The sequence below is a fragment of the Anomaloglossus baeobatrachus genome, chromosome 4 (genome assembly GCF_048569485.1).
Source record: "Anomaloglossus baeobatrachus isolate aAnoBae1 chromosome 4, aAnoBae1.hap1, whole genome shotgun sequence".
In the NCBI taxonomy this organism is placed as follows: Eukaryota; Metazoa; Chordata; class Amphibia; order Anura; family Aromobatidae; genus Anomaloglossus; species Anomaloglossus baeobatrachus.
In genome coordinates, this window is record NC_134356.1 from 687,121,643 (window position 1) to 687,144,016 (window position 22,374).

General features: G+C 43.1%; 1 protein-coding gene across 1 annotated transcript in view; it reads left to right on the forward strand.

Moving 5' to 3' along the window:
* Positions 1-3,004: 3,004 nt before the first annotated feature.
* Positions 3,005-22,374, forward strand: part of LOC142302163 (NXPE family member 3-like) — a 30,243-nt gene continuing 10,873 nt past the window's right edge. The window contains exons 1-4 of the mRNA XM_075343247.1: positions 3,005-3,064; positions 4,747-5,238; positions 6,191-6,411; positions 7,985-8,058. Coding sequence (XP_075199362.1) covers positions 3,005-3,064; positions 4,747-5,238; positions 6,191-6,411; positions 7,985-8,058 — 847 coding nt within the window. The remainder of the gene's footprint in view (positions 3,065-4,746; positions 5,239-6,190; positions 6,412-7,984; positions 8,059-22,374) is intronic.

Here is a 22,374-nt window from a genome sequence, read left to right on the forward strand (position 1 = left end):
AAGATTGATGACTTTTGCAGTAAATGCTCAGATGTTCAATCCCAATCTGATCCTGCCATAGAATGTACAATTTTAATAGTTTCGGGTCTTTGTGGATCAGGATCGCTCATCTATAATGGTGATTGGCGTAAAAAGAAAATACCCCTCCAAAAATTCATGAATTGTTATTTCATTTCATGTTCATTCTGCCTCCCAAAAATTGTAGTAGAAACAGATCAAAAAATGTTATGTGCCCAAAAATGATACCAATAAAATCGTAAACTCATCCCACAAATTAGCCCTTATATTACTCTGTAGGTAGAAATATAGAAACATTATAGCGCTTAAAATATAGAATTTTAAATACATTTTATTTTTTAAAAAAAATCATTTTTAGTGTGTGATAGTAGCCAAACAACAAAAAAAAATATAAATTTGGTATCACTGTAACTATTCTGACCCACATAAAAAAAACATCTGATCACTTAAGGTGGCTTTACACGCTACGAAATTGCTAAAGCGATCTCATTGGGGTCACAGATTTTGTGACGCACATCCGGCCGCTTTAGCGAGGTCTTTGCATGTAACACCTATTAGCGATTTTGAATCGTTGCAAAAACGTTCAAAATCGCTAATTGGCGACATGCCCCCCTATTTCCAATTATCTTTGCTGCTGCAGTAACGATGTTGTTCCTCATTTCTGCGGCAGCAAACATCGCTGTGTGTGACACCGCAGGAACGAGGAACCTCTCCTTACCTGCGTCCCGCCAGAAATGAGGAAGGAAGGAAGTGGGCGGGATGTTCGTCCTGCTCATCTCCGCCCCTCCGCTTTGATTTGGGTGGCCTCTTAGTGACGTCACTGAGACATCACGGTGACGCCGAACGCACCTCTCCTTTGAGGGAGGGATTGTTCGGCGGTCACAGCGATCACCACATATCGCTACAACGACGGGGGCGGGTGCTATCACGCTCGACATCGCTAGCAATTGCTAGCGATGCCGCAGCGTGTAAAGCCCACAAGGTAAACTAAGTAAAAAATAAATAAAACCAACTCTTGACCTGCTGGTGTTTCTTTCTCCTCCCAAAGATCGCAGTAAAGAGCTGCTCACATTTATCCTGCACTCTGTACTGAGCGCTTACACCAGGCTTTATGTGCACATTTCTGAAATATGTTATTCAGACAACACCTCTGATGGAAGATTTTCTATAAAGAAGCAGATGGACTTACCTTAGACAAAGTCTGTTCTACGATTCAGCAGTGTCTATCCTTTCAGTGTTGCATAGCGTGGTTAGCAATAGTTTTGAGCACATCTGAAAATGACAACACTGAAAAGAGGCCATATGGAGTCTAGAGTAAACCTGCTGCCTCATTATAGTGGATAGATCCCTCAGAAGTATCATCTGAGTCAAGTGATATGGAGATTTAAATGAGAAGCCTGATGTACAATTGAAACCAGAAGATTACATGCACTATCGAAAAAGACACATTTGCATGTTTTTCTCACTATTTGATATGAAATCTGAATAAACGTTTCTTGTTTTAGGTAAATTAGGAACCAAATATATTTATATTTACCGAAGGCCAGAAGAATGAGAAAGTGAGAGAGAGAGAATGTTTTAAGGCATTTTAATTATTTCTTGCAAAGTCAAAAATTTACATACATTTCATTAGCATTTGGTGTTATTGTACTTAAACTGTACAATTTGAATGAAACTTTTTGGATATCCGTGCACAGGCTTCTTACAATAGGTGAGAATTTGGGCCCATTCCTCCTTCCATAACTGGTGTAGCTGAGCCATGTTTGGAGGTTGCCGCTCGCTCTGGCCTTTTCAGCTTTGCCCATAAATTTCCATTAGGATTGAGATCAGGGTTTTTTGATGGCCACTCCAAAACATTGACTTTGTAATCCTTATGCCACTTTGTAGCCAGTTTGGCAGTAGCTTTGGGTCATTGTCCAGTTGAAAGACCCATTTCTGCCCAAGCTTTAAGCTCCTGGCTGATGTCTTGAGATGTTCTTAAGTATTGCCACATAATCTTTTTATCACATGATGCCATCTATTTTAAAGTGCACCCATCCCTCCTGCAGCAAAACAACTCCACAGCATGATGCTGATGCACCCATGTGTCACAATTGGGATGGTGTTCTTATGCTTCGAAGCTTCTCCCTTTCTCCTCCAAACGTAACGATGGTCATTATGACCAAAAAGTTCAATTCTAGTTTTATCAGACCAAAGGACATCTCGTAAAAAATTAAGGTCTTTGTTCCTGTGTGAATTTACAAACATAAGTTACGAGCCTCTAAACAGTTACTCAGCTGATCTCATAGGTTTTCTATGAGGCTCAGGTCTAGAGAAAGTGCAGCCGCTTCAATAGAAGTGCCACAGTCTGCAGCAGGCATTCCCTAATGATGCAACCATGATATGCTGGAGCATTGTTGTCCATGAAGATGAAACTTGGCCTGTGTTATTCATGCAGAGGCACAATGACTGTAGTAATGATGTTACTCCAGTAGTAGGGGCTTGTCACTGTACCATTCATACAGTGTAGGGCAGTTCTGTAAAGACTAGATACACCTGCCTACACTATAACACCACCACCACCAAAAGCTTGTCTGGTGACAACAGTGGCTGATTCATATTGCTCTCCCTGATGTTTTCAACATCGTTAATGGCCATTATTCCTTCTCAGCGTGAATCGGCTTTCATCAGTGACTGACAGTGAGGGCTACTGATCCAAAGGTTAAGTACTCAATAACACAGGTTAGACAAATTTGTGAACAATATTTTAGTTAAAAAGTCCCTTGGTGTACATAGGAAAAGTCTTAAAACTTTAAGTTCAGATTATGAAAAATGGGTTCAAAAACAAAAGTGTTGCATTTATATTCTTTATTATTTTACCCCTTTATCATTTGCTGCATTTTTTCTTTGAGTTTTCTGATTGCTCAAAATTGAATATTTTTTACTGTTACCAGTTGGTTCTCGGGGTACAAAGTGCAGCATCCTCCATTATAAGGACTCAGGGACCATGAAGAAGACGCAGCTGTTCTTCCTCGCTGGACTCTGCATATTCTCTTTAATCACAATGGTAAGAGGCTGTGTACATGTGGTAGACATTGATAAGGACATAAATCATTATATAATGAGTAAATATGAGTGAACATGTTTGGAAAAGATTTGTAAATCTCAAATTCTGCATGAACCTTGCCCATTTAGATTTGTGTTCAGAATCATGAACACTTTGATCAGAATTGGTAAAATTTGGCCTTGTTCAGTAACTGTTCGCGTTTGCACTAATGCTTTTCTTCCAACTTATTATAACTTTACCTAGGATGGTGGTGCTATATGATTAGCTGGGGGGAGGTGTTTGACGAAGGGATTGCTTACCAGTTTCCAAGCAATCTTTGTCTATGATTGGCTGCAGTAAGACTGCCAGAATCTCAGATTGGTTGCCCTCACAGAGTCTATCCGTGTCCCCTTATGGAGTGTAAAAATAAATAAATAAATAGAAAAAATGGCATAGGGTCCTCAATATATTGAACCCAGTACAGATAAAGCTGATGGCTACATGCTGCAGCCCCCAGCCATGTGTGTTATCTTGGCTGTGTATCAAGGTATCAGAGACGCCAAGCAGCTTTTTTTAATTATTTAAATAAATAATTAAAAAAAGGACATGCGGTTCTCCCAATTTTGATACTCAGCCAAGATAAAGCAGACAGCTGGGGTATGGTATTCCCAAGCTGGGGAGGCCCCTGGTTATTGAGCTATCCCAGCCTAAAATAGCACCCAGCAGCCACCAAGAATTGTTGCATCCATTAGATACAACAATACCAGCACTTTACCCTGATCACCCTGGTGCAGTGACAATCGGGGTAATATAAGGTGTTAATGACATCTGTAATTTGTCAATAAATGATAGCTGCCATGAAGCCATAGATTAGTAATGGGAGACATCCATGAGATCCTCCCATTACTAACCCTGTAAGTAAAAAGAAAAAAAAAATACAGACAATGACAAAATCCTGTATTTGATATAAAATAAAAAAACCCTCTTTGTCCAATTTATTAACTCACCAAACACCAAGATCCGATGCAATCCACATGAGGTCCCATGATGATCTCAGTTCTGTTACATGCCCACATAAATCCAATCCACATGAAGTCCCAGCAGGTGGGCATAGTAGAGAACGTGACCTCCGTCTGCGGCTTCAAGCAGACACTGACTGAGCCATAACTGTGAGCAGTGACATCACTGAGTGTACTTGCGTTCACAGCTGGAGGTTCCGATGTTACCCCACCTGTGACTGCAAGTAAACTAACCCCAGGTGAACTGATTGAACTCAGTGACCTCAACTCAAGTGAACTGAGCTTAATCAGACCTTTATCTCTTGGCAGAAAGCAGTGGGGGGGTTACCAAGAGATGCAGATTTGGTGCTGGAATTTTTACAACACATTTCTGCACTAATACTGCATCTCCTGGCAAAAGAAAAACGCAATGCAGTTTTGCTCTGATTTTTTTGCCAGAAGATGCAGTATTGATTCAGAAATTTGGTGTTTAAATACCAGCACCAAATCTGCATCTGCTAGCAAGAAAACACAGAGAAACAATTTTACGCTATTTCGGTGCAGTTTTCAACCAGGAATTTATTATAAGTTTATTATGTACAAAATGTCTTCTGATAGCTAATTAGAAAGTTTAAATTTGGGTTCCTGAAAGCTTATTTTTAATGATGTTTTACCCTCTTTATTGCCTGTTATCTTTTTTTCCAGTTTATTTACATTTTATTATGGAGACAACTCTCTTCAAAGTGTCACATTCAGCCACAGACACCAATAACTAGAAAATTCCCAAAGAAACCCCAAATGGATGAAGAACTTCATACACTTATGAAGTTGACAGAATGGCCACTGTCTCCTATCAATACAACTTTGGAGTTTTCAACCCACCCCAACACTTCCACATTTTCCATACTCCAGCCTCGCTCTACCTATGTTGAGGGAGAAAAAATAGAGGTATTTATCATAGCCAAGGACCATAAAGGCCACAAAAAGAGCTATGGGGGAGATTTTTTCCATGCAAAGCTTCATTCCCCTAGCCTTAAAGCTGGAGTGAGTGGATCCGTGACGGACAATCATAATGGCTCTTACACAGCTTCCTTCATTCTTCAGTGGTCTGGTGAGACCATGGTCTCCATAAAGCTCATGTATTCCAGTGAAGCCATTGCAATTCTACATGAAAAAAGAGAGACAAGACCAGATAAGGTAAATTGATACATTCAGCTCATGAAACCCATCTACTTGTGGCCAAAAGTTATTAAAGATAATTGCCAAAAATACTGACCAATAGTAAATGTAAAAGAAAAAAAATTACCTATACTTGGATTTTGAGTCACATTTTTAATTTCACATTGTGACGACTGTCTGGGACCACAGACACAGAGTGATTGTCACGGATAGACTAGAGGAATGCCGCCTACTCAGCAGAATCCTGAGAACCCCGAATCCCTTTAATCACTGTACAGGAATATGGAATTAGTACAAGGTCCAGGAGACTGCTGCCTATGGAAGGCTGCAACCTCGAGAAGAGTAGTCATCAGGCAGGGTTAAAACCAAGAGATACAAAATTGGCAAAATCAGCAGGCAAAAGAGTTGTCAGTAAATCAGGCTAAGGTCAAAACCGGAGATGACAGTAAGGTACAAAAACAGCAGGCAGGTGAATAGTCAGAAATCAGGGAAAGATCAAAACACAGGGAACAAAAGAACATGGGCAAGGTGAACTAGACATGCAGCAGTAAAAATACAGAGGTAATATCTTGGGGCTAACTGCAGACTGCAGGAGGAATAAGAAGGGTGTGGTGCCTTCCCATTGGCTGTGGTTAAAAGATGATAACCTCAACTCAAGAGACGCCCAGCCATTGCACTAATCATTGACTCTTTTGCATTGATTGGTACAATGGCTGGACGTCCCTTGTGTTTCTATTATTCATGGCAGTTATGCATATACCATTTTCATGTTTTTGACTTTTTTAAGATAGTCCATTGTATTTTTCAGTCTAGTATTCCCATAGCAGTTCTGCTTTTCATTAAAAGCCATTTACTACCCTGTACTCAGATACTTATCTTTTTTACTATAATTAACATATTGATTTTTTTTCTTTATTGGTTGTTCGCCATGAATAATAAAGTTAACTCCATCTGCTTTGCTTTTGTTCAGCTTTTCTTTCATGGCTTTTTTGTGAAAAATGGAACAGAAGAAGTGGTGGAATGTAACGTTGATCTTCCAGGGCAAGATGTTTGTGAATATTATGATGTAAACAATGAAGAAAAATGGGTCTGTCAGCGACCACAAACACTGCCTTGTGACGCCTATCGGGACCATGCATCGGGGGGATTCCGGGATGTCTTTAGTAAAGAAGAGCAAGAGTTTTTCATAAAGTAAATATTTATTATTAACCAGACTGTAAGGAGCGCTAATCGCCTACTTCATTTACTACTTCCGCATAATAAAATAAAATTAATTACTACAAGCTGATTCCCATGGTCTTCTTCTCCATCAGTAGGAGAATGAATAAAAGGCACAAAAAGTAACAAAACCAATTTAGTAATAAAAATTAGAAATTTATTGCAGTATAAAAGATAAAGAAAAATGTATAAAGTATTAAAAAACTAGTTAAAAAAATCATAATAATAGTAAAATAGATAAATGTAAATCCCAGATGAGTTTCCGGGAAAGGTCAAAAGGTTTGATCGGGATAAGAAGAACTCCTACTGGAGGCTTTACCCTCCAGAGAACAAAGTGTCTCTGCAATAAGGATTCCGACAATCTCATCCAATACTACTACAATGATGCTGATCTAGAATGTATAGTAACAAACACTTGTACTTCAAGCGTAAGTGTCAAACAGTAATAATATTTCCATCCTTACTATCCATAAGATTGGTGATTGCTGGGAGAAATTCTGAAAATAGGGTTGTGAGTTATTTACACCCCAGCTTCATGATTTATTTATGGGTCAGTTCAGATATCTCATGTAGATGCATATCTGATGAATGACCCATTCTTCTCATGACTGGTGGTAACATAACAATTGGAGCCATAATTACTAGAAAGCATGATTGCTAACTGTCCAGAAAATCCTGGACAGTCCTGGAAATTTGGCCACTTTTTTGTCCTGTTCGTAAAAACAATCCATGATTCTTTTGAGTCTAAAGAGACTGTAATTATCATCATTTTACAGTTTATAGTAGATGCAGCTGATGTCTTTTTTTATGATGGGAGAGCAGCACAATGATCAGCGCTCGGTACTCGTAATGATGAGTGACCACTTCGATGCTGGAGTCGACAGGTCAGATGCTCGGACGGGCTCAACTAATGGCTCAAGAAACAAGTATAATTGAGCAGTTAATCTCTATGCCCACTTAAAGCCAGCCAAAAATAGAGCATTTCCAGGGGAGGGAGGGAAAAGGTTTTTCTTTTTGGACACGCTACACCCTAAAATGTTGTTTTTACCCCCAGCGAGAGACATTCAGAGATTGCAAGTGCCTGTCACTGGGGTGTGAATCTCATCATGCACTGACGCGAGCCTGTGCTTTGTGTTTGATATTTCATGGACCACACATCTGACCATCCGAAATACTCAGCAGAGCACCAAGCGTACCTAAGCACCCCAATGCTCGGTGGAGTACCGAGCAGTGGCAAGCACGCTCACCCATTATTACTCTTTATATTTGAATTATGGGCTGTAAACATAAATATCTTATAATCATCATGATTTCTCATGATTTTCCAATGTCTCCATAAAAAATATTCGGTCCGTGAATTTTTGATATGTTTTTCAGAAAAAATACAAAGTCAAGTTGGCAACCGAGGTAGAAGGACTTTTTGTTTAAACACATTTTATACAATATACATCATAAATAACTGCTTGTAAGTAAACATGTATTGCCCTCCTTATTCCATAATTACTATATTATCATTTCATGTCAATGTTTTGTCATTTTCTTTAAGAGGTCTTATTGATCAAGAACTTTCAACAGATATCAAGCCATTCAATGTACTTCCCCAAAAAGATCTCAGTAAAGGTAAATCTATCCATCCCTCTATCTATCTATCTATCTATTCATCTATCTAGCTAGGAAAATATTCTAAGTATCTGTACTTCTAAAAGTGCTAGTGACATGAATTTCACACTGGATGTCCATAACAACTCATCCAATTTACACTTCTATGAACTCTAATCTTTACTTCCTTCCATAAATATTGTACTCATTGGATTTCGGTGATTGGCTCATCCATTCGAACTGCTTTATTTTCTTTCTTTGACACCAGTTGAGAGTTTCCTGGTTAAGTATTTGGGATCAATGCCTTGCTGAAATGTCCACTCAGATTTTATCAATAATGTCTCAATACATTTGTCCATTCATCCTTACTTCAATTATATGAAGTTTGCCAGTGTTGTATTCAGAAAAATAGCCCCTCATTATGATGTTCCCACTCCCACATGTCATTGTTGTTGGTGTTTTGGATGGGGATATTTCCTTTTGACCTCCAAACATGATGTGTATTATGGGATCCCAAGAATTCAAATTTGGTCTCATCTGACCAGACTATATTATCCTAGTAAATCACAGGTATGTCTAAATATTGTTGAGCAAACTTTAAACTCATTAAACCTGCTTTTTGTTCAGTATTGGAGTCTTGCATGGTGAGCGTGCATACAGGAGCGTGTATACAGGCAATGTAGGTTGAGTGCATTGCTTACTGTTTCTTTGAAACATTTGTACCTTAGGATTACAGGTCTTTCTGTAGCTTTCCACAGGTGGTCCTTGGCTCTTTAAAAATATTCTGACATCTTGAATGGTGCACCTGGTCATGGCTGGTTTATGGTGAAATTATGTTATTTTGACTCTGGATCATAGCCCCAATAGTGCTCATCAGAGCCTTAAGTAGCTTAGAAATTCTTCTGTAATCAATACCATCATTGTTTTCCAACAACAACGTTGTGAAGGCCTTGAGACAGCTCACTGGTTTTAACCATCATGAGGTGTTTTTTGTGCGCCACATTTGTACACAGACACCTTTTTATAGGCTATCAGTTAAACCAGATGAAATTATTTTTCACTAAGTGACAAGATTGCTTTCTAGTCACTGATAGATTTTTGGTGATGTCATGACTTTCCAAAGCTCTTTGTACCTGTCTATAGACATGTGTTTAATATTTTTTCCTGTGTCATTTGTTATTTTGACACTTAACTTAATATATAGATATTTATGGTTTGATTTCATTGTCTGTCGGGATTGCATGGGTTCTTACCGACATCTGGTGGGAATTTCATGTCAATAGTTTCTTTAGAAAAATATTAGCTTAGAAAATTGGTGACATGTTTACCACTTATTACACTCACGCTATCTATCTATCTATCTATTTATCTATCTATCTATCTATCTATCTATCCATAATAATAAATAAATAATAAATCTTACATATCTGCAGCGCTTTACATACATCAGGAACACTGTCCCCATTGGGGCTCACAATCTAAATTCCCAATCTGTATGTTTTTGGAGTGTGGGAGGAAACCGGAGAAGCCGGAGGAAACCCACGCAAGCATGGGGAGAACATACAAACTCCTTGCAGATGGTGTCCTTGGTGGGATTCGAACCCAGGACCCCAGCGCTGCAAGGCTGCAGTGCTAACCACTGAGCCACCATGCTGCCCATCTATCTATCTATCTATCTATCTATCTATCTATCTATCTATCTATCTATCTATCTATCTATCTATCTATCTATCTATCTATCTACAGTGGGAGAAATGAATATTTGATACATTGCCAATTTTGCAAGTTTCACCACCTACAGTATCTAGAGAGATCTGTAATTTTATCACAGGTACACTTCAACTGTGACGGACAGAATAAAAAAAAAATCCAGAAATTCATATTGTATGATTTTAAAATAATTTCTTTTATTTTATTACATGAAATTGTATTTGATACAGTAGAAAAACAGAATTTAATATTTGGTACCAAAACCTTTGTGTATAATTATAGAGGTCAGACGCTTCCTGTGGTTCTTGACCAAGTTTGCACACACTGCAGCATGGAATTTTTTGGACGTCTCCATACAGAACATCTCAAGATTAGAGTTGAGCGCGGTTCGTGGTTCGTGGTTCTCCAGTTCTAGGCTCGAGTGATTTTGGGGCATGTTCTAGATCGAACTAGAACTCGAGCGTTTTGCAAAAGCTCGATAGTTCTACAAACGTTCGAGAACGGTTCTAGCAGCCAAAAAACAGCTAAATCCTAGCTTGGTTTCTGCTGTAATAGTGTAAGTCACTCTGTGAATCAAACTATTATCACATTTCAGTGTATAGTGTGCGTGAACAGCGCCTTCAGATCACTGCTGTTTCTATAATGGCGATCGCCATTTTTTTTTTTTTTTTTCTTGTCTTTCTTCCCTAAGCGCGCGCGTCTTGTGGGGCGGGCCAGCATGTCAGCCAATCACAGACACACACACACCTAAGTGGACTTTGAGCCAGAGAAGCAACGGCATGTGTCATAGGATCTGCATGTCACATGTCCCTGCATTATAAAACCGGACATTTTCTTCACGGACGCCATTATCTGCCTTCTGCGTCTTTGGTGTCAGACATCAGTGTCGCAGCTCCGTCCTCCTGAGTCCTATAGCCGATACAGCTGTATGCGCTGCATACACAGCGTTAGACAGCATAGGGAGAGCACTTTATAGCAGTCCTTTTAAGGGCTCAAACCGGCAGGGTCAGAGCCATAAGTGACAGGTCCTGCAAACAGCAACAGCGTCTGTGCAGCCAAGGTCAGGGATTTCCTCCCTGCATTTCACCATTAGGAGGGAATAGAAAGGCAGGCTTCCATTCCTCTACCCAGAGCACCACAATCCTGCCACTGTACCCTCCTGTCCTCTGCACACTCCAACTCATTATAACTAAGCCATTATACTAGCAAACACTCAGTGTACCTAGTGGCATCCTATACGTGGCTATTGGACTTTGCTATAGTCCCATTAGTGCCAAGACATTTGCAGTACGTCTGCCTGCGTTGCACACTCCAACTAATTATAACTAAGCCATTATACTAGCAAACACTCAGTGTACCTAGTGGCATCCTATCTGTGGCTATTGGACTTTGCTATAGTCCCACTAGTGCCAAGACATTTGCAGCACGTCTGCCTGCGTTGCACACTCCAACTAATTATAACTAAGCCATTATACTAGCAAACACTCAGTGTACCTAGTGGCATCCTATACGTGGCTATTGGACTTTGCTATAGTCCCACTAGTGCCAAGACATTTGCAGCGCGCATCTCCCTGCGTTGCACACTCCAACTAATTATAACTAAGCCATTATACTAGCAAACACTCAGTGTACCTAGTGGCATCCTATACGTGGCTATTGGACTTTGCTATAGTCCCACTAGTGCCAAGACATTTGCAGCACGTCTGCCTGCGTTGCACACTCCAACTAATTATAACTAAGCCATTATACTAGCAAACACTCAGTGTACCTAGTGGCATCCTATACGTGGCTATTGGACTTTGCTATAGTCCCACTAGTGCCAAGACATTTGCAGCACGTCTGCCTGCGTTGCACACTCCAACTAATTATAACTAAGCCATTATACTAGCAAACACTCAGTGTACCTAGTGGCATCCTATACGTGGCTATTGGACTTTGCTATAGTCCCACTAGTGCCAAGACATTTGCAGCGCGCATCTCCCTGCGTTGCACACTCCAACTAATTATAACTAAGCCATTATACTAGCAAACACTCAGTGTACCTAGTGGCATCCTATACGTGGCTATTGGACTTTGCTATAGTCCCACTAGTGCCAAGACATTTGCAGCGCGCATCTGCCTGCGTTGCACACTCCAACTAATTATAACTAAGCCATTATACTAGCAAACACTCAGTGTACCTAGTGGCATCCTATACGTGGCTATTGGACTTTGCTATAGTCCCACTAGTGCCAAGACATTTGCAGCACCTCTACCTGCATTGCACACTCCAACTCATTATAACTAAGCCATTATACTAGCAAACACTCAGTGTACCTAGTGGCATCCTATACGTGGCTATTGGACTTTGCTATAGTCCCACTAGTGCCAAGACATTTGCAGCGCGCATCTGCCTGCGTTGCACACTCCAACTAATTATAACTAAGCCATTATACTAGCAAACACTCAGTGTACCTAGTGGCATCCTATCTGTGGCTATTGGACTTTGCTTTAGTCCCACTAGTGCCAAGACATTTGCAGAGCGCATCTGCCTGCGTTGCACACTCCAACTAATTATAACTAAGCCATTATACTAGCAAACACTCAGTGTACCTAGTGGCATCCTATACGTGGCTATTGGACTTTGCTATAGTCCCACTAGTGCCAAGACATTTGCAGCACGTCTGCCTGCGTTGCACACTCCAACTAATTATAACTAAGCCATTATACTAGCAAACACTCAGTGTACCTAGTGGCATCCTATACGTGGCTATTGGACTTTGCTATAGTCCCACTAGTGCCAAGACATTTGCAGCACGTCTGCCTGCGTTGCACACTCCAACTAATTATAACTAAGCCATTATACTAGCAAACACTCAGTGTACCTAGTGGCATCCTATACGTGGCTATTGGACTTTGCTATAGTCCCACTAGTGCCAAGACATTTGCAGCACGTCTGCCTGCGTTGCACACTCCAACTAATTATAACTAAGCCATTATACTAGCAAACACTCAGTGTACCTAGTGGCATCCTATCTGTGGCTATTGGACTTTGCTTTAGTCCCACTAGTGCCAAGACATTTGCAGAGCGCATCTGCCTGCGTTGCACACTCCAACTAATTATAACTAAGCCATTATACTAGCAAACACTCAGTGTACCTAGTGGCATCCTATACGTGGCTATTGGACTTTGCTATAGTCCCACTAGTGCCAAGACATTTGCAGCGCGCATCTGCCTGCGTTGCACACTCCAACTAATTATAACTAAGCCATTATACTAGCAAACACTCAGTGTACCTAGTGGCATCCTATCTGTGGCTATTGGACTTTGCTTTAGTCCCACTAGTGCCAAGACATTTGCAGAGCGCATCTGCCTGCGTTGCACACTCCAACTAATTATAACTAAGCCATTATACTAGCAAACACTCAGTGTACCTAGTGGCATCCTATACGTGGCTATTGGACTTTGCTATAGTCCCACTAGTGCCAAGACATTTGCAGCGCGCATCTCCCTGCGTTGCACACTCCAACTAATTATAACTAAGCCATTATACTAGCAAACACTCAGTGTACCTAGTGGCATCCTATACGTGGCTATTGGACTTTGCTATAGTCCCACTAGTGCCAAGACATTTGCAGCACGTCTGCCTGCGTTGCACACTCCAACTAATTATAACTAAGCCATTATACTAGCAAACACTCAGTGTACCTAGTGGCATCCTATCTGTGGCTATTGGACTTTGCTTTAGTCCCACTAGTGCCAAGACATTTGCAGAGCGCATCTGCCTGCGTTGCACACTCCAACTCATTATAACTAAGCCATTATACTAGCAAACACTCAGTGTACCTAGTGGCATCCTGTACGTGGCTATTGGACTTTGCTATAGTCCCACTAGTGCCAAGACATTTGCAGCGCGCATCTGCCTGCGTTGCACACTCCAACTAATTATAACTAAGCCATTATACTAGCAAACACTCAGTGTACCTAGTGGCATCCTATACGTGGCTATTGGACTTTGCTATAGTCCCACTAGTGCCAAGACATTTGCAGCGCGCATCTCCCTGCGTTGCACACTCCAACTAATTATAACTAAGCCATTATACTAGCAAACACTCAGTGTACCTAGTGGCATCCTATACGTGGCTATTGGACTTTGCTATAGTCCCACTAGTGCCAAGACATTTGCAGCACGTCTGCCTGCGTTGCACACTTCAACTAATTATAACTAAGCCATTATACTAGCAAACACTCAGTGTACCTAGTGGCATCCTATCTGTGGCTATTGGACTTTGCTTTAGTCCCACTAGTGCCAAGACATTTGCAGAGCGCATCTGCCTGCGTTGCACACTCCAACTAATTATAACTAAGCCATTATACTAGCAAACACTCAGTGTACCTAGTGGCATCCTATACGTGGCTATTGGACTTTGCTATAGTCCCACTAGTGCCAAGACATTTGCAGCGCGCATCTCCCTGCGTTGCACACTCCAACTAATTATAACTAAGCCATTATACTAGCAAACACTCAGTGTACCTAGTGGCATCCTATACGTGGCTATTGGACTTTGCTATAGTCCCACTAGTGCCAAGACATTTGCAGCACGTCTGCCTGCGTTGCACACTCCAACTAATTATAACTAAGCCATTATACTAGCAAACACTCAGTGTACCTAGTGGCATTCTATACGTGGCTATTGGACTTTGCTATAGTCCCACTAGTGCCAAGACATTTGCAGCACGTCTGCCTGCGTTGCACACTCCAACTAATTATAACTAAGTTGCATTGTCAGGGATATTTATTCTTTATTATTCTGCTGTTAATAAAGCTAGACCACCACTGCAGTCTTCACCACCTCTCAATTTTTACTACCACATTTTCAGTCCACAATCTTGTCGCAATCAACATGAGTGGCAAAATGACAGATGCTGGTGGAAAGGGGAAGAGGCGTGGTGGAAAAGGCAAAAAAGGTTTTGTCCGTGGGGAAGGTGGCAAAGCTCCATTATCATCTGCTGAAGATAGACCATCTACCAGCAAAAGTAAGATGTCTACTACTTACCGTGGACAATCCGATGTGCTCCCTTTTTTACGGACACGAACAACAGGAAGAAAGGTAGATGATGGGCAAAAAAGGAAAATGCTTGAATGGATCTCAAGTGGTCCAACAAGTGCCCTCTCAGCCACTTCAAGTACCGCATCCAAAAAACACCAGTCCTCTGAGTTGTCATCCCAATCACACTTGATTTCTCCCAGCTCTGAAGTCTCCATCAGCCCTGCACAGTATGGTGGAACTGAGATGGCTGAGTCTGCAGAGCTGTTCAGTCACACTATAGCCTGGGAATCAGAGGTCTGCTCCCAAGCTACAGTGAGTACAGAACAGGAAATGGTCTGCAGTGATGCCCAGAACCTTTGTGACTCTGATTCAGGCCGTGAGGACCAAGTTTCTGAGCATAATGTTGACCCTTTGTCACAAACTGTAACACCTGTGGTTATAGACAATGAGGAACATACTGATGAAGATGAGATGCAGATACCCGATTGGGATGACAACTTAAATATTCGGTCAGGGCAAGAAGAGGCTCGGTCTGAGGGGGAGGGGAGTGCAAACACAACAATTGATGATGACGTTCTAGATCCCACCTACTGTCAACCCCCAGTCAGGCACTCGAGGAGGTCAACAGAGGCGGTGGAGGAGGATGCAACCGACGACGAAGTTACCTTGCGCCTTCCTGGACAGAGTCAGAGCACTGGTAGCACGTCTACAACTGCATCCTCAGCCACCACTCTGCCTATGAGCATTATTCGGGGTGGATCAACAGGTCGCATGGCCTCTAAGCCTTGCCTAGCCTGGTCCTTTTTTGACATCGAAAAAGATCGCCCAACTCATGTGATATGTAACATTTGTCATGATTCTCTTAGTAGAGGTCAAAACCTCAGCAGTTTGACAACTTCTTCCATGAATCGTCAAATGAATAAATATCATAAGTCCCGGTGGGAAGCTCACCGTGCTGCAATGCGGCCTAGCGGAGCGAACCATCCACCGCCCGCCCCTTCCAGTGCATCCGCGCGCTCTTCATCTTCTAGGACTGTGGGGACAGCTGTCACACCTGTTTTTCCATGCAAAACTTCCACCACTGTAACCGCAACAGGCAGTTTGCTTGGTAGGTCGTCAGTTGGTTTGGAAGGGGAAACAAGTGAGTGTGTACAGCTCTCTCAGACATCGATAGCACCAACGTTGGATCTAGGCAACATCATGTCTCCGCCTGCACTTTCCTCACAAACCTGCATTTTTCCAGGGACACCCTACTCAACACCGTCTACACACAGCAGCCAGATCTCTGTCCCTCAGATGTGGTCAAATAAAAGGCCACTTCCTCCGACCCATGACAAAGCTAAGAGGTTGACTTTATCCCTCTGTAAGCTGTTGGCTACCGAAATGCTGCCTTTCCGCCTAGTGGACACACAGGATTTTAGAGACCTTATGTCTGTCGCTGTGCCCCAGTACCAGATGCCTAGTCGCCACTACTTCTCTAAGAAAGGTGTGCCCGCGCTACACCAGCATGTCGCACACAACATCACCGCTTCCTTGAGAAACTCTGTGTGTGAACGGGTGCATTTCACCACCGATACTTGGACCAGTAAGCATGGACAGGGACGTTACATGTCGCTGACTGGGCACTGGGTAACTATGGTGATAGATGGTGAAGGGTCTGCTGCACAAGTCTTGCCGTCCCCACGACTTGTGTGTCAATCCTCTGTCTGTCCAAGTTCCGCCACAGCTTCTGCATCCTCCACCTCATCTGGGTCCTCCACCTCCGCCCCAAGCCTGCCTGGTCAGGCCACCAGCGTTCTCACTGCGCAGAAGGAATCACGCAGCCCTCATTACTATGCTGGCAGCAGAGCGCAACGGCATCAGGCGGTCTTTAGCTTGACATGTCTTGGGAATAAGAGTCACACAGCTGAGGAGTTGTGGTCAGCTCTGCGGTCCGAGTTTAATAAATGGTTGTCTCCACTCAAACTGCAGCCTGGTAAGGCCGTGTGCGACAATGCTGCAAACCTGGGTGCGGCACTTCGCCAGGGCAAGGTGACACACGTACCTTGTATGGCTCACGTGTTGAACCTTGTCGTCCAGCAATTTTTAACACACTATCCCGGCCTAGATGGCCTTCTGAACAGGGCACGAAAACTGTCAGCTCACTTCCGCCGTTCAAGCGCCGCAGCAGAGCGACTTGCATCGCTCCAGAAGTCTTTCGGCCTGCCGGTTCATCGCCTGAAATGCGATGTGGCGACACGCTGGAATTCAACTCTCCACATGTTACAGCGACTGTGGCAGCACCGCAGAGCCCTGGTGCAATACGTCATGACGTATAGCCTGGGCCAACGAGATGCAGAGGTGGGGCAGATCACCCTGATGGAGTGGTCTCAGATCAAGGACCTATGCACCCTTCTGCACAGTTTCGACATGGCGACGAATATGTTTAGCTCTGACAATGCCATTATCAGCATGACGATTCCAGTCATTTACATGCTGGAGCACACGCTAAACACTATTCGGAGTCAGGGGGTGGGACAACATGAAGGGGAGGAACTACAGGAGGATTCATATGCGCAAGGGACAACAACATCACCAAGGTCCAGACGTTCATCATCACCAACGCAGCAGGCATGGGACCATGGGGGACAGGGATCGACAAGGGCGCATAGTAGCAGGCGAAATGTTGAGCAAGGTGCAGGAGAACATGAAGAAATGGAGGACGAACTGTCCATGGACATGGAAGACTCAGCGGATGAGGGAGACCTTGGTCAAATTTCAGTTGAAAGAGGTTGGGGGGAGATGTCAGAGGAAGAAAGAACGGGTAGCACCTCTATGCCACAAACACAGCGTGGACTTGGTCCGCATGGCTGCGCAAGACACATGAGTGCCTTTTTGTTGCACTACCTCCAACATGACAGTCGTATTGTCAAAATTAGAAGTGATGATGACTACTGGATTGCCACACTATTAGATCCCCGGTACAAGTCCAAATTTTGTGACATAATTCCAGCCATAGAAAGGGACGCACGTATGCAGGAGTATCAGCAGAAGCTGTTACTCGATCTTAGCTCGGCTTTTCCACCAAACAACCGTGCAGGTGCATGGAGTGAATCTCCCAGTTGTAACTTGACAAACATGGGATGGTCTCGTCATCTTGAACAGTCTACCCGTACCAGTAGGACCGTATCTGGTGCCGGTAACAGCAATTTTATGGAATCTTTTCATAATTTTTTTAGACCCTCTTTTGCAAGGCCACCAGAGACAACAAGTCTGACACATAGTCAACGGCTGGAGAGGATGATACAGGAGTATCTCCAAATGAACATCGATGCCATGACTGTGCAACTGAAGCCTTGCTCCTTTTGGGCTTCAAACCTAGAAAAATGGCCAGAGCTCGCAACTTACGCCTTGCAGATTTTGTCGTGTCCAGCTGGCAGCGTTGTCTCTGAACGTGTATTCAGTGCTGCTGGGTGTGTGCTGACAGATAAGCGCACGCGTCTGTCCAGTGACAATGTGGACAGACTGACGTTCATCAAAATGAACAAGTCATGGATCCAGAAGGAATTTACTACCCCTGTGTCATCCTGGGGAGAGTAAATGCTTGTTGATTTGGAATGTGCTTGATGCAAATCAAAACATCCTGTTTGCAACTAGGGCACAAGTGCTGCCACTGAAGGGGTGGGTGTGTGGGGCCCAATTTTTGGAAAAAAAGGGAGACTCCGCTTGGAGTAACCCTTGCTTACATTGTTTTTAAAAGAAGCCAAGATGAACAAGTCATGGGTCAGCAAAGACTTTATCTACCTACCCCGGTGTCATCCTGGGGACGGATAAGAATGGCGTATTTTGGAATGTGCTTGATGCAAATGTAGCTGTGAAGTGTACAACTAGGGCACACGTGCTGCCACTGAATGGGTGGGTGTGTGGGGCCCAATTTTTGGAAAAAAAGGGAGACTCCGCTTGGAGTAACCCTTGCTTGCTGTGTTTTTAAAAGAAGCCAAGATGAATAGAGCTGGGATCAGGAAAGACTTTGCTAACTACCCCGGTGTCATCCTGGGGACGGATAAGAATGGCGTATTTTGGAATGTGCTTGATGCAAATGTAGCTGTGAAGTGTACAACTAGGGCACAAGTGCTGCCACTGAATGGGTGGGTGTGTGTGGGGCACAATTTTTGGAAAAAAAGGGAGACTCCGCTTGGAGTAACCCTTGCTTGCTGTGTTTTTAAAAGAAGCCAAGATGAACAGAGCTGGGATCAGGAAAGACTTTGCTACCTACCCCGGTGTTATCCTGGGGACGGATAAGAATGGCGTATTTTTGAATGTGCTTGATGCAAATCAAAACATCCTGTTTGCAACTAGGGCCCAAGTGCTGCCACTGATGGGGTGGGTGTGTGGGGCCCAAGTTTTGGAAAAAAAGGGAGACTCCGCTTGGAGTAACCCTTGCTTACATTGTTTTTAAAAGAAGCCAAGATGAACAAGTCATGGGTCAGCAAAGACTTTATCTACCTACCCCGGTGTCATCCTGGGGACGGATAAGAATGGCGTATTTTGGAATGTGCTTGATGCAAATCTAGCTGTGAAGTGTACAACTAGGGCACAAGTGCTGCCACTGAATGGGTGGGTGTGTGTGGGGCACAATTTTTGGAAAAAAAGGGAGACTCCGCTTGGAGTAACCCTTGCTTGCTGTGTTTTTAAAAGAAGCCAAGATGAACAGAGCTGGGATCAGGAAAGACTTTGCTACCTACCCCGGTGTCATCCTGGGGACGGATAAGAATGGCGTATTTTGGAATGTGCTTGATGCAAATCTAGCTGTGAAGTGTACAACTAGGGCACAAGTGCTGCCACTGAATGGGTGGGTGTGTGTGGGGCCCAATTTTTGGAAAAAAAGGGAGACTCCGCTTGGAGTAACCCTTGCTTGCTGTGTTTTTAAAAGAAGCCAAGATGAACAGAGCTGGGATCAGGAAAGACTTTGCTACCTACCCCGGTGTCATCCTGGGGACGGTTAATTATGGCGTATTTTTGAATGTGCTTGATGCAAATCTAGCTGTGAATTGTACAACTAGGGCCCAAGTGCTGCCACTGATGGGGTGGGTGTGTGGGGCCCAATTTTTGGAAAAAAAGGGAGACTCCGCTTGGAGTAACCCTTGCTTACATTGTTTTTAAAAGAAGCCAAGATGAACAAGTCATGGGTCAGCAAAGACTTTATCTACCTACCCCGGTGTCATCCTGGGGACGGATAAGAATGGTGTATTTTGGAATGTGCTTGATGCAAATCTAGCTGTGAAGTGTACAACTAGGGCACAAGTGCTGCCACTGAATGGGTGGGTGTGTGTGGGGCCCAATTTTTGGAAAAAAAGGGAGACTCCGCTTGGAGTAACCCTTGCTTGCTGTGTTTTTAAAAGAAGCCAAGATGAACAGAGCTGGGATCAGGAAAGACTTTGCTACCTACCCCGGTGTCATCCTGGGGACGGATAAGAATGGCGTATTTTTGAATGTGCTTGCTGCAAATCTAGCTGTGAATTGTACAACTGGGGTTCAACTGCTGCCACTGAATGGGTGGGTGGGTGTGGGGCCCAATTTTTGGAAAAAAAGGGAGACTATGCTTGGAGTCACCTTGCGGTGTTTTACATGATTTTAGAATGGCGTGCCATGCCTATATCTGTGTGTCCTCCTCTTTTTCCTTGTCCAGCTGTTTTGTTTTCGCATGAGTATATGTCCTTGTCACTTTCCAATGTGTTTGAGTTGTTTGTCACCTTTTGGACACCTTTGAGGGTGTTTTCTAGGTGTTTTACTGTGTTTGTGATTGCCTGCCATTGTTTCCTATTGGCTCGAGTTCGGTTCGTCGAACGTTCGACGAGCCGAACTCGAACGGGAGGTCCGTTCGGCGAACCGACCTCGAGCCGAACCGGGACCGGTTCGCTCATCTCTACTCAAGATCTTTCAGGCTTCAGGACTCTAAAGATTTTCTATTGGGTTCAGGTCTGGGGACTGGCTAGACCTCTCCAGGACCTTGATAGGCTTCTTACGGAGCTGCTCCTTAGTTGCCTTTTCTGCGTGTTTTGGGTCATTGTCATGCTGGAAAAGCCAGCCATGACCCATTTTCAATACTCGTATTGAGGGAAAAAGGTTGTTAGCTAAAATCTCGAGATACATGACCCCATTCATCCTCTCTTAAATATGGTGCAGTCATCCTGTATTCTTTGCAGAAAAATACCCCCAAATTATGATGTTTCCACAGCCATACTTCACGCTTGGGACAGTATCCTTGGGGTTCTACTCATCCTTTTTTCTCCTCCAAAGTGAGTGGAGTTGATACAAAAAGTTCTATTTTAATCTCATCTGACCACAGGAACGTTTCCCATGCTGACTCTGGATCATCCAAATGGTCATTGGCAAACTTCAAAAGGGCCTTGACATGTGCTGGTCTGAGCAGGGGTCCGTGCAGGCCCTGCAGGATATTAATCCATGACGAGGCAGTGTGTTCCTAGCGGGATGATTACTGACCTTTCTCAGGTGGAGCAAGATTTACAGTCATCTTGTGTTTCTTCAATTTTCTAATAAATGCACTGGAAAAACTGTGGAAAAATGAAGCGCAAATAGGGTCTTATTTGGTAGACAAGTGGGTGTAAGGAGAAAGACAAGTACTCACCTGTTTCAGTTGTGATAGGCACAACTCCTTAAAGGCATCAAATAAATGGAAGTATGGAGTGGTCAGCTGCAGCCCCGATGGAACAAATATGGATCACTGGGTGGGTGATGAGAAATGAGTTCTATGCTGCGCTAAAAAACCCAAATGCAGGAGATGTGATGGGATTCTTTCCTTTATTTTCACAAGTCAACGCGTTTCGAAGGCATCACCGCCTTCTTCATCAGGACAACAGAAGAAGAAAGAACAGCAAGACATATGCTGCTGCCTAGAATTATATAGTACTGAAAAAAAGGTAGCCACATTTGCACAAATGATGTCAGCCGACCGGTGACTAATCACCACTCCGCTGTGCTCGGAAGCCTGCTGATAGGGAAGATGTGAGTTCATAGCGTGAGAAAAAATGTGAAGCGCATGCATGGGGAAGAAAAAGAAAGGGGAAAAATGCCAGAGCAGAATTGAACAGATATATAGTGTCAAAGATAGAACAGAATATAATCAGGATTTCCCATCACATCCCATCACATCTCCTGGATTTGGGGTTTTAAGCGCAGCATAGAACCCGTTTCTCATCACCCACCCAGTGATCCATAATAAATGCACTAACAGTTGTTGCCATCTCACCAAGCTGCTTGCCTATAGTTGCCCATCTCAGCCTTGTGCAGGTCCACAATTTTGTACCTAGTGTCCTTTAACACTTCTTTGGTTTTGGCCATGGTAGAGAGGTTGGATTGTAAAAGATTGAGAGTGTGGACAGAAGTCTTTTATACAGGTAATGAGTTCAAACAGGTACAATTAATAAAGGTAATGAGAAGAGAGTAGGAAGGCTTTTTAATCTATTTACCCCTGGACATTTTTCATTTTTCATTTTTCCTCTCTTTCTTCCAAGAGACATAATTTTTTTATTTTTCGATCAATATTGCCATGAAACAACTAGTTTTACCAAATCATGTACTGGAAAAAGGGAAGAA